The sequence below is a fragment of the Eptesicus fuscus genome, chromosome 8 (genome assembly GCF_027574615.1).
Source record: "Eptesicus fuscus isolate TK198812 chromosome 8, DD_ASM_mEF_20220401, whole genome shotgun sequence".
In the NCBI taxonomy this organism is placed as follows: Eukaryota; Metazoa; Chordata; class Mammalia; order Chiroptera; family Vespertilionidae; genus Eptesicus; species Eptesicus fuscus.
The window spans coordinates 4,588,427-4,602,077 of record NC_072480.1 but is presented as its reverse complement, the minus strand read 5'-3'; the positions used below and the strand labels follow the sequence as shown (position 1 = coordinate 4,602,077).

The following is a 13,651-nucleotide window of genomic DNA, read 5'->3' as shown; positions in this document are numbered from 1 at the left end:
GCCGGATCCAAGCTGAGATGGGGACCCAAGCAGGCAGCATCAGGTGGCTTGGACCCGGGCAGGCGGCGCCCGATGCCGCCTGCCCGGGTCCAAGCCGCCCTGCCGCCTGCCTGGGTCCAAGCCGCCCAGCAATCGCAGGCAAAGAGCCCACTTCCAAGCCGCCCTGCAATCACGGGGCGAACAGGCCAGGCGGAGCTGCCCTGCAATCATGGGGTGAACAGGCCAGGCCGAGCCACCCAGCGATCACGGGACGAAGAGCCCAGGTCCAAGCCGCCCATATATCACAGGCAAAGAGCCCACGTCCAAGCCGCCCTGTGATCACGGGGCAAACAGGCGAGGCCTAGCCACCCCACGATCACGGGGCAAACAGGCCAGGCCGAGCCGCCCCGTGATCACAGGGAGAACAGGCCAGGCTGAGCTGCCCCATGATCACGGGGCGAAGAGCCCAGGTCCAAGCTGCCCCACGATCACGGGCAAACAGGCTAGGCCCAGCCGCCCCTCGATCATGAGGCGAACAGACCAGGCCGAGCCTGGCCACGCTGCCCCGCGAAGAAGCCACTCCACTCACCAACCTGCGCTAGGGACCTGTTTGGGTGCGTGGCGTGGAGTCCAGGGCCTCTAGCCTGCAGCCATGGGAAGTCTCTCTCTCCCCAGAGTTAGGAGCACCAGCCCAGGTCTACCCAGCGGCCTGGTCCTGACTGTGTGGGTGAGTTCCTGCAGGCTGGGGTTTGATCCCCACGCATTAGCAGTAGGAGACCAGTGCCTTTGTTATTGCTGTGTGTCCGGGTTTTAATTGGACAAATGCCTGGCGGTCCCGGGTGCCATCTTAGGAGGAGAATTCTGTCTGGGTTTCCTCAAATTCCCTCAGCCCCTACTCACCCCTCTGTAAAGGCCCAAAACAAGTGAGGCCCCTTAAATAAAAATCAGAGGTCTCCAGCAACGGTGGGCCTCTCTCATCACAGTCATTTGGACTGGATGGCATTTGAGTATTTATCTAGGCACCATGACAGAGAAACACAAGCTCAAGTCATGATCTCTGCCCTTAAAACATTCACAATCTTATTAGAGCGAGTGGATGATAAAAGCGCAGTGATAACATCAGAATGTAAGGCAACAATACAGAGAGGAACAGAGGCAATTGCTAGGATGATTTTCCAACAATTAGTTCAAAGAGTTGTGCTGTGAATTAAATAAAAAAAAAATATGTGTGGAAGTAGCTGATTCCCTTCCTATTTTAAAGGAAGCTGAGTTCCATGTGAACTGTGTACTATGCTATGATATCTGAGGCACAGGACAAGGGAGGCCCTAAGTGTACTATGCTTTGATATTTGAGTCATTTTTTATTGTTCAATGTGATTTATTTCTGTATGCCTCAGTTTTGTAATAGTTAAATTATTGGAATAATACATCTTGCTATAAAATATTACTAGAAGATCAAATGATCAGGTGACATTTATTGTTATTTTCTATAAATGAACACAATCTCTGGTATGCTAAAGTGATAGGTATTATAGAAATATTCAGATAGAGAGACCTACAGGCTTGATTACAAGTGAGGCTTACTATCACAACCCAAATTTATTGCTTAAAAAAAAAGCAGGGAGCCAACTAGAAACTGAACAAAATATAAGCCCTTGAAGGGCAAATGTAAATTGGATAAGCTTTGCTATTACAAGAGCAAGAAGAAAAAATTCAAATGCAAGAATGAAAACCACATTGCATCCACTCTAAGTAGCTGTTAAAGAAAAAAAATGGTATACTATGAAAATACTTAATGCAAATTGTAAAGACATTTGTTCAAAGAGGATTTCCTAGAGTAGGTGATATTTCAGTTAATTTTTTTAAATATGAAGAGGTTAGCTAGATAAGAAAAAGGTGTAGGGGTCCTGAATTGCAGAGGGTGAAGGCAGAGCTGAGGGGAATCCTCCCCCCGTGCACGAATTTCGTGCACCGGGCCTCTAGTCCTATATAATAAAACCCTAATATACAAATCAACTGAATGGCAGAACGACTGGTTGTATGACATACACTGACCACTGGGGGGGCAGATGCTCAACGCAGGAGCTGCCCCTGACCGGTGGCAGCAATTGGGGGGTGGAACCAGCCAGAGGGCAGCACCAGGCTGCAAGCCAAAGCAGGTGCAAGTGGGGGCCCCCGATCGTCCGGCCCACTGGGTGCCCCACAGATGGCCCTGAGCACTGGCCAGGCCTAGGGACCCTACCCTATATATTGGGAACAGTTTCTTAGATTTAAAAATTAAAGCCTGGTGAGGCTACTCTAACACTGAAAAAACAGGATGATGCAGCGATGACATACATGGACTCTGGCTTGCACAATTTGTGGTTGGCCCTGATTCTGACACAACTGTGCGATAAAGCCAATTACTTAACTTCTCTCTGCTTCAGTTTTTCCACCATAAGATGGGAAAAATGGTACTACTGCCTCAGAAGGATCATGTTATGAACTACTTTTTTAATCAGGGCAAAAAAATGTAGCTGCCCATCCAACAGCAAGATGCCTTTCACCTGTATGAAAAGTATGGTCACTGGTGCGTGTAGCATCCCAAATTGCAAGAGGGATGTCTGACTGCCAGTTTAGGCCCGACATCCCCTGAGGGGTCCTGGATTGCGAGAGGACCCAGGCTGGGCTGACGGACCCCCCTCCCATACATGAATTTCATGCACCAGGCCTCTAGTAAAAATACATTAAAAACAAAGGGAAATCAGATAGATGCCTATCTGAAAAGATGAACTTGGAGCAAAAAATAAGTCTATAGCAATGTTTCTCAAACTCGACTAATCTCACTGATCCCTTTAAAGAGTACAAAATTGTCATTAACAATGACTCTGAGAAATGTGTTCTTGACCCCGTGAGCCCTATTTGGAGAAACAATGACTTAATTAAATTTCAATTTTAAATTGCCATAGACTAAATTTTGACAGAAATTTTATCCTTATAACTGGTTAAAAACATTTTTAGAGAATTATTAAAATACAAATCTCAAATTTGAAACTTTTTGTAGAACTTTTCTACCTCCAGATAATATTCACAGATCTCAGGGTACATAGACCATAGCTTGAGAAATACCAAGAATTCTGGAAGAGTTGTAGTTACAAGACCAAGTTACAACATGCCTTTTTAATGAAAAAAGTAAAGGGCAATGATACTGACAACTTAAAGTGAATAATGATGTTTATATATGTGCACAAAGGCATATTTACATGTAATACTCTTTGCTAAGATGATATTATAGCATCAACTAAACAACACAGCCAGGATAAACCAGTGTCATAGCTAGAGCTGTTTAAAAATGAAAAGTGAGAGCCCTGGCAGGTGTGGCTCAGTTGGTTGGAATGTCGTCCCATACACAAAAAGGTGGAGGGCTTGATTCCCAGTCAGGGTGCATGCAGGAGGCAGCCAATCAATCAATGTTTCTCCCTCCCTTCCTCCCTCCTTCTCTTCCTCTCTCCCTCCCTCTCTATAAAATCAATAAGAAATCTTTTTAAATTAAAAGAGATAAACAGGCAACATAAGATATTAATACATGTGATGTTTTTAATGAAATAGTGGGGTATTACAAAACATTGATATTTGTTGAGTCTGATTATACTGCCTGTAAGTGTTTTATGTCCATCTTTCTGTTTACACTGCCTTCAAGGGAGTTTCACTTCAGTGAATTTAATTTTTTTCCATATATTTGTTTAATTTTACTTTGCTTGTTTCTGCCCAATATTTTAATCCCAACTGTTACACTGTCATATTGATGTATAAACATGCTTGTCCCGAATCATGTTGTTCACATATTTTATAGATCAGTTATCTATGTTGTTGTTTTATTTTATTTTTTTCTTTATTGATTAAGGTATTACATATGTGTCCTTATCCCCCCCCCATTGCCCCCCACCCTCCTACTCATGCCCTCACCCCCCTGGTGTCTGTGTCCATTGGTTAGGCTTATATGCATGCATACAAGTCCTTTGGTTGATCTCTCCTCCTTACCCCCACCCTCCCCTACCTTCCCTCTGAGGTTTGATGGTCTGATCGATGCTTCTCTGTCTCTGGATCTGTTTTGTTCATCAGTTTATGTTGTTCATTATATTCCACAAATGAGTGAGATCATGTGGTAGTTATCTTTCTCTGACTGGCGTATTTCGCTTAGCATAATGCTCTCCAGGTCCATCCATGCTGCTGCAAATGGTAAGAATCCCTTCCTTTTTATAGCAGCGTAGTATTTCATTATGTAGATGTACCACAGTTTTTTAATCCACTCATCTCTGATGGGCACTTAGGCTGTTTCCAACTCTTAGCTGTGGTACATTGTGCTGCTATGAACATAAGGGTGCAAATATCCTTTCTGATTGGTGTTTCTGATTTATTGAGATATATTCCTAGAAGTGGGATCACTGGGTCAAATGGGAGTTTCATATTTAGTTTTTTGAGGAAACTCCATACTGTTCTCCACAGTGGCTGCACCAGTCTGCATTCCCACCAGCAGTGCGCGAGGGTTCCTTTTTCTCCACATCCTCGCCAGCACTTGTTGTTAGTTGATTTGTTGATGATAGCTATTCTGACAGGTGTGAGATGGTACCTCATTGTCATTTTAATTTGCATCTCTCAGATGATTAGTGGATTTGAGCTTGTTTTCATAAGACTCTTTTGAAAAGTGTCTATTGAGGTCCTTTGCCCATTTGTTGATTGGGTTGTTTATCTTCCTTTTGTTGAGTTGTATAAGTTCCCTGTAAATATTGGAGATTAAACCCTTATCAGAGATAACATTGGCTAATGAGTTCTCCCATGCAGTGGGCTTTCTTGTTGTTTTGTTGATGGTTTCTTTTGCTGCGCAGAAGCTTTTTATTCTGATGTAGTCCCATTTGTGTATTTTCTCCTTAGTTTCCATTGCCCTAGGAGCTGTTCCAGTGGATCTTTCGGGTCCTCCTTTAGTGCCAACACTGGCTCTCTTTTCCCACGCACCAAAGGAACCCTCACAGCCCTTCCCAGGTTGGCACCATACCCCACTCACCTTCCAGATTTCCCTTATGACTTTCTGTTTTCTTTTCCTCCACACGTTTGCACCCCAAGCCTATAGAGATCCTTCACTTTCCTTCCAAACTGGCTCCTCTAGTTTTCCCAGTAAGACAGTGTGGGCCATGATGCCCTTTCAACTTTGCTGACCCTTCTCACACTGTTTTCATGCAGTTTATTCACCAAATATTCTGATTCTCTCTTCAATTATATGCGGATTTTTTGGGTCCCTACTATACTCTGTGCACGTACACTTGTTCATCTTCATGCTTTTCACTATTGAGTGCCGGTGGTGAGAGCCAGCCTATGCAAGGCCAGGGTTGTTTGATGTGTTCTCAACAGTTCCAGGTTATGCCTTATACCTCTATACTTCCCACTTCTAGCCCGCTGGGAGAATGCCTATCACTTAGAAGGCATTCATTCAGTGTTCCTGAAAGCACCTTGCAGTGAGAATGCTTATGGCATATAGTTCAGCTGGACTCTGAAGCTGGCTTTGACTTTATGAAGTCAAGAGGGAAATTAAGATGACCATTTCTTCTTCCCTTTCCTTTCTCTTCAAAAATCATCCCTGGCCGGTGTGGCTCAGTTGGTTGGAATGTCATCCATTGAAACAAATGGTTGTAGGTTTGATTCTTGGTCAGGACACATACATAGGTATGGGAGGCAACTGGTCAATGTTTATTTCTCATTTTTCTCTATCACATGACTGTTTCTCTCTCTCTCTCTCTCTCTCTCTCTCTCTCTCTCTCTCCTCTCTCTCTCCCCCTCCCTCCCTCCCTCCCTCTCCCTCTCTCTCTCTCTCATCTCTCTCTCTTTCTCTCTCTCCTCCCCCTTCCTCTCTCTCTCTCTAAAATCAATAAACATATCCACTGGTGAGGATTTAAAATAGTCAAAGCTCCTCAGCCTGTTTTGTGGGGACATTTTTAAAGGGGTAGGAGCATGCATTTTGAAATTAGATAGCTCTAGGTCCAGAACTTGCTTGCTGTATGAACTTGTACAAGTTATAAACATGGGTTTCTTGGCTATAGAAGAGGGATAATAACAGTGCCTAACTCATCTGAATATTGCCGTTATTAAATAAAATAAGGCATGTAAATGCCTTGGCAGTTTGGTATCTGTTTTATAACAATAACCAGGAAAAAGGAATAATTATCACCACTTTATAATGTAAGCACGTTATATTTGTTACATTATCTAGTCATCTAAGCAGGAAACAGCAGAGAGGTTAAGTAACTGGCTCGTGGTAAAACACAGCTAGTAAATGCCATTAACAAACATTAATTGTTATTATTTTAAACATTTGATTTAATGGTGTACCTCTTCATTTCTGCCATCAGCATACAGTACTCTCTGTTGCTATTTCCTTGCAGGTGACTATCCTGCACCAAGGGCTGTTCTCACAGGCCACGACCATGAAGTTGTCTGTGTTTCTGTCTGTGCAGAGCTTGGACTTGTTATCAGTGGTGCTAAAGGTCAGAAGATATTTCTTTCATTTTGGGTCTTTTAAAACCGTACCATTTCCTTAAGTTAACCATGATTCATGATTTTTTTCCTTTAGGAGGTTCTCTATAGACAAATGTAACCCTAGGATTTTTGCAGCTGTTTAGTTTTAGTATCAATAATTACCAGGACTGATATAAAAACTTTTATGTTATATGGTGTGGTCACCGGCATTCTAGCCAGAATACTGGAAAATGAAACTGCAGCACTTCCTGTGTGATGCAGCCTGTAAAACCTACATATAAAAATCAAGGGGGATGAAGACAGGGAAGGTGTCCATGATGGGAGTCACCCTGGTGGGGCATCACCCTGCTCATCAGACATAGCCTTGGACCACCACCTGTATTAGTCCTTTTCTTCCTAAGTAAAGGGGACTAGGTAGAGGTTGATAGAAAAGAAAAAATGATCACTTAGGGCAACTATTTGAATTGGTGTGCCCTAGCAGGCACACTGTTGCATGCAGAATTTTGTAATTAGTTTATGTGTGCCGTGAGATGAAAAAAGTTGAAAATTGCTAACTTAGGTTTTTTTTGTGTGTTTTGGTTTGTTTTGTAGCAGAAGTGTTGTTTTAGGAAAAGTCAGGAAACTTGGGTTCTAATTCTGGCTCAGATACCAGTTCTTTATGGGAAGGCTCTGGGGCAGGAAGAAGCCTAATCTTAGAGAAACTGAAAGAAAACCGAAGAGGTTGAGTGAGGATGCCACAGAGTTAAAGAGAAAGAAGGCTGAAGAGGTGGGAAGGGCCAGTGGCACTAGGATTTGCGATTTATTTTATTTTATTATAAGTACAGTGGGAAACTATTGAAGTTTTCTGTGCGAGGTGATGAGATGACTAGGTTTGGTTTTTAGGAGCTTATTCTGGTTGCTTTATATCCATAGAAATAGAAGGGATGGAAGGTGTTTTCTTCATTTTTGTATCTAAGAGTTAATAACCCAGAGATATACGCATAGAATATTTTCAATAAATGTCTTTTTAATTAAAAAGAAACACTAACAATATGTGTAATGTCATTCTACCTGGTAAAGTTAAAAAATAAAAGCCAGTAGGCATAGGGAACAAACATTAATTTTCTGTAGGTGACAGATGACTTTAGAAGTGATGCTATTTTTCTTTCTAATTTTCTGTATTTTCTATAATGCATCTCTGTTACTTTAGTAATCAGGAAAAGACTTAGGTATGGCTTTATAATTTCGCTTATTTTATAATATTTGTACCTACTTAAATCAACTGATTGAAATTTAATTTACCTACAGTTTTTGTAGGTTTTTAGATGGGCAGGGAAGACGATACCAAACTATGTTAACAAGTTATTTTTATGAGTTTGTAAATTTTTTATCTTATCAAACACAATTTCTACAGGGGGAACACAGTTGGAGCAAACAAGTCACTCCCCATACTACTTTTACACCCCTGCCTCACTATTCATTTATTCAAATGACGAAAAGCGTAACTGTAATCTGAATTACTTGATTAATTATTTTTAATTTGCCTCCTACATTTTATGATTAGACTATAGAAAATGTAAAACTTAATACTGATAATAATGTATTTAGGTGATACAAATATTAGAATTTTGATACACTAAACAAAATTAGCAATTGTTTTGATGATTCTCCTAAACTTTAAAAAAATATTTTTTTTAAATATATTTTATTGATTTTTTACAGATAGGAAGAGAGAGGGATAGAGAGTTAGAAACATCAATGAGAGAGAAACATCGATCAGCTGCCTCTTGCACACCCCCTACTGGGGATGTGCCTGCAACCAAGGTGGGCACATGCCCTTGACCGGAATCGAACCTGGGACCCTTGAGTCCGCAGGCCGACGCTCTATCCACTGAGCCAAACCGGTCTCGGCAAGAAAATATTTTTAAAAGCAAATTAAGAAAAAACTTTTGGGTCACATAATTTTTTATTTTCACATAATCTATGAACTATATCCTTTTTATGGAGGAAAAGACCAAGTCTTTAACCGGATAAAAATTTTGGAAGATATGTGTGTGTTATTTAATAGTTCTCTGTTTTTGTTCCATTCAAACATAACATCGGCTCTTGGCTCTTGCCAGCATACTTCTTTTTTATTGTCTACCTTCTTTTACACATCTGAGTGTATACCAGGGATGGTTTGCGGATTTATGGTCGCTAATATGTGACTTGTCATCACCAATGACTCTGGCCATTGATGCCCTCCATTCTGCAGAGGGCCCTTGCCTTGTCCACACAATTACTGGAGATTTGCTGAGAGCCCTTGAAGGACCAGAAAACTGCTTGTTCCCGCGCTTGATTTCTGTCTCCAGTGAAGGCCACTGTATCATATACTACGAACGAGGGCGATTCAGCAATTTCAGTATTAATGGGAAGCTTTTGGCTCAAATGGAAATCAATGATTCAACACGGGTAAATCTGCATGTTTAGTGCTAAATAGAGACTAAAACCAATAGATTAAATATTGACTATTTTAAGTATTCATATTGGGATTCATAATAGAATTTCTCTGGTATCCAATAAATGTGTGCTGGTTTTAAAGACATATAAATTCATATAAGTTCTTTACATTCTACCAAGGGTGACTGGATTCTTTGAACAAACCCAAAGTTCATTTAATCCCAAGTAATTAATTCAGTGAATTAGGCTTTGCAGATAATAGCTGCTGTTTGATTAGAGGTTAGACTCTTAAAGAGATTTTTTTAAACTCCTTTTGCACAGTTTTAAACAGCTGTGTCAGTGCTGTAGCCCCTAAATTTTTATAAAAGAATCTTACTGTTAGGACTGTAGACCAAAATTACATATACCAAATTATCCTCCACTCACAAACAAATTGTAATCCCTGGTTTATCATGATTAAAATCTGTATTGAAATATGCTCCTGCCATTTGTTCTAAAAGTCTTAATGTTGTTAATATTCGGGGCTTAACAAAACATCATGTTACTTCATTCTCAACTTCTTCCTGGATTAGATTGATAATATTCTCTTTGGGACTTATGTTATTTTGTAACATAAATTAGTTTTAATAAGATCCTTTGTTTATGTAATAACTTTGATGAATTCCACATTGGAAATTCCGTGGATCAGACTTTAGAAAACTTGGACAAATGGCTAAAAGCTGATAATAATTAGAAGGGAACTGTGCTGAGTATTTTTTAATAGTGACCATGGATTGGGAGACACTGGGAGAAATGCTGTTTTTCTGCCTTTTCTGAAGGCGATTCTCCTGAGCAGTGATGGCCAGAACCTGGTGACTGGAGGGGACAACGGTGTGGTCGAAGTCTGGCAGGCCTGTGACTTCAAGCAGCTGTACATTTACCCCGGGTGTGACGCTGGCATTAGAGCAATGGATTTGTCCCATGACCAGAGGTGAGCCACAGGGGGAGGTGTAATCACTTGAGAATGGTCATGGAAAGGTCTTTACATTCTACCAAGGGTGAACTAATGCTGTAAATTCCAGCATCCAGATGGAAAAAAGACTAGTTCAGAAAAGGGAAAGTTGAGGAGAGGAGTATTTGGTGTAATAGAGGGTTCTGGCAAGAGGGAAACAGAAGACAAAAAGAAAACAAGGGGAATAGGGAGTCTGAAAACGAACAGGCACAGCCAGACACTGCCCCAAACAGAATTATCCCATCAACACCTCTGCTCTCATACCCTCCCACGGGCTCAGCCAGGCCTCCCTGGCCTACATGATGTAAAGGAGACGGTCTCAGCAGAGCTGAGCTTCAGCTGCAGGCGTACTTCCCACTAACTCATTTCCAGAAACACACACAGTGTGGCTACAGTTGGTGCCTGCTGTAAAAGATGCAAGGCACTGCCTCGTTCCTCAAAACAATCCCCACCCCATTTTCTTATTTACATTTTTCTCAATTATGTTATTTTCCTGAATTTTATGTGTTTCCCTGAGACACTACAATCTTTTCTTAATTAATATGATTTTTCATTTTTCCTTAGTTTGCAACAGTATTTTGCTATTTCCTAAAATTCACCTTTGGGTTTATTATATAGTGAAAATACTATTTAGAATGTAAAGTCTTAAAATGTCTAAATTTTAAAAATAAATTAAAACTGTATAATTTTAATATGGTATGTAATTTCTCATGTTTTGCTATACACAGGGTGGGGCAAAAGTAGGTTTGTAGTTGTGAGTATGTGAAACAGAGATTATTTTTATATTGTTATTTAATTATTATATTGTTTTTCATATGAACAACTGTAAACCTACTTTTGCTCCACCCTCTAACAGAAAAAAAGGAAAGCTTATTAATCAAATTTTTCAACCATATGTATATTCTTTATAAGAATATTGGTTTTAAAATATTACACATATTAAGGCTTATGTAATAAATTTAACAAAGCATCTTTATAATATAGTAAAAATGGTATTGAAGTCATAAAAAGCAGTATAATTTAATTTAGTTTGGAGAAGGGATATTTCATCTGCAGCTCAGCCTGTTTTTAAAGAAAATTTAAGCAGATTATTCTTAGAGTGTTCTAAAATGCTGTAGTCTATATTAATGAATAAATAGGAATGGCTTACTGGGTAATTACTTATAGATGCAAAGATGTTTCTAAAGTATTTGAAATACTTTGTGTTCTTAAGTAGTTGAACTGTTCTCTCTGATATTCTTACTTATTCATCATCTATTCAGGTTGCAGACATTTGCTACCACCATCACAGATTAAGCAGGATATAACACATAACAAGATTACTGGCCCCAAAGAGCTCAAGTAACCATAATTGTATGTGAGAGAAGCAAGGACAGAATAATAGACCTGTTTCTTCTTGAAAGGTGGGGAAGGCAGTAAAGGCTTTCTCTGGGTGTGGAGAGGTGGGTCAGTCAGAGAGCACATGCGTAGTCACAGTGGAGTCAGGGATCACTGAAGAGGAGTAAGGAAAGACACTATCAAGTTTCTATGTCCTTATAAAACACAAAAATAATCTCATCCTTCATGTCAGTGATTTTTGTGTTTTATAATGGCCTATGTTGGACTTGTAGCACATGCACATAAGTTATGAATTGTTAGATAAACATATATTGAGGGTGCATCCTCCAAAGTGCTTATCTGACAAGATGTCTCATCAAGCATTAAGCTGTACTCGGTCTGGCCGTTCAGGCATGTGGGGTTGACTCAGGAGAACCACGAATACATTTTAATCCTCTCAGTGAGCACCGGACTGAGAGGTGGTGAACTTGGAGATCATGATCATGTCTAGTGTAAAATAGCAACCACATCCGTGATTTGTGTCACTCTTACTGCTGTCTCTGCTTTCCCAGGACTCTGATCACTGGCATGGCTTCTGGTAGCATTGTAGCTTTCAACATAGATTTTAATCGGTGGCATTATGAGCACCAGAATAGATACTGAAGACAAATGAAGAACCAAAAGCCAAGTTAAAGCTGAGAGCACAAGTGCTGCATGGAAAGGCAATATCTCTGGTGGAAAAACTCGTCTCCATCACCTCCGTATGTACATTCCATCACACCCAGCAATAGCTGTACATTGTAGTCAGCAGCCATTTTACTTTGTGTATTTCTTCATGACTAAATACAAGCTGCTACCAAGCAAGCTTATATCATGTAAATTATAAGAATTGGGAAATGTTACGGTAATTATTTCATATATTGTGGTTAATTGAGAAAAGGTAGTAGGACGCACAAGATACTTGACAATTCCGAGGAACCTTGTGTCCAGTTGTTACAAAGTTAAGCTCTGAACCTAACCTGCATCCCATTTCCAGCCTCTTTTCAAGCTGAGAAAACAAAACAAAACAAAACAAAACAAAACAAAACAAAACATGTTTGATACTTTGTACATCAGATGCATCTTATTTAAAGGGATACTTTTGTAAAAGTAAAACCTTGTATAAAAAAAACACACCAAAATGTTTCTTAGTTTTATTGTGGAGTTACACCTTGCATGCTCTTTAACCCTGATGTCGATGGAAAAGGTACATCCACACTATGAAACGTGAAGATCTGTCCAAGGACACAGCTCATATGAAATGGTTGTATTTGGGATCAATCGGTAATCTTTGACATTTTCGCTAAAATATGGTATGTACTTTTTAATCTAAATTCATCCCTTCTAAGTGAAATTTGCTCATAAAGCATTTGGATACTAAGCCATTATTTGCCATTTTTTGGTACTTTATACAAAGAAAATTCAGCCCCACCCATCATAATTTGATACAGCAGAAAGGGGGTTTAGGGATGAGGTCTGGGTTTTTATTGTATAAATAGAGTCATGATCATTAATCCAACAGTAATGGCTTCCCAGCTTCTGGACATTTCTTCCAGAGTCATCTGCTGGCTTAGTCTCTGTACATTTATGGGAAGAGAATCTGATGCTTTTTGGTTGTTGTTGTTGTTGCTGTTTTGTTTTTCTATTTGGTTCTTGAATAGCTTAGTTTCTTTAATAACAAGTTGGACTTAATCATAACAATAACTAAAGTTATTATTTTAGGTTTCTGTGAAATTCTCACCTAAAGTCTCATTCTTAGTCTAAGGCACTTCATCTTTTATGATATAAAATTATGGCTATCAAATTATTTTCCATACATTGTAATGATCAAGTTATACACCCAGGGGTATATACACTTTATGTTTCTACTTTGTATATTTGGTGACTGTATTGTCATAGATGTACATATTGTGTCAGTAGGGCTATGAGGCATGTTACAGGAATGTAATTTTCTCAGAATTTACACTTACTTGCAGTCATTTATTTAAAAAGATAAAACAGGATAATGGGTTCTTTCTATTGGCACTTTGCACCAGAAACATGTCATTATTTATTTATGTGATTACTTATTTGTTATTCACCTATACTAGTAAGTTTTAGCACTGAATTCCTTCTTCATTGTTGTTTATATTTATGAAATCCTGAAATTCTGGGGAATCAACGTAATGATTAAGTTATTCATCACCAGGCTGTAAGCAATATCTTGAGTTTGTAGCTTAGAATCGGGAGGACACAGAACATCTGGAAGACAAGTTCATTTCATCTTGAGATCATGGTGGAATATTTTGGATATATAAATTCCTTAAGCTATTGTAACCATGTTTTTTTGCAAAGATGTAAAATACGCCAGATGTGTGTGAGTTGGATATCAACAAATGAAAAATAAAATATGCAAAGAAT

General features: G+C 39.6%; 1 protein-coding gene across 2 annotated transcripts in view; it reads left to right on the top strand.

Annotated features, from left to right (window-relative positions):
• Positions 1–12,290, top strand: part of NBEA (neurobeachin) — an 896,160-nt gene extending 883,870 nt beyond the window's left edge. For both annotated transcript variants that reach the window (XM_028135810.2, XM_008158996.3), the window contains exons 55-58: positions 6,393–6,494; positions 8,720–8,916; positions 9,723–9,874; positions 11,785–12,290. In XM_028135810.2, the coding sequence (XP_027991611.2) occupies positions 6,393–6,494; positions 8,720–8,916; positions 9,723–9,874; positions 11,785–11,875 (542 nt within the window). In that variant the 3' untranslated portion in view covers positions 11,876–12,290. The remainder of the gene's footprint in view (positions 1–6,392; positions 6,495–8,719; positions 8,917–9,722; positions 9,875–11,784) is intronic.
• Positions 12,291–13,651: the final 1,361 nt, after the last annotated feature.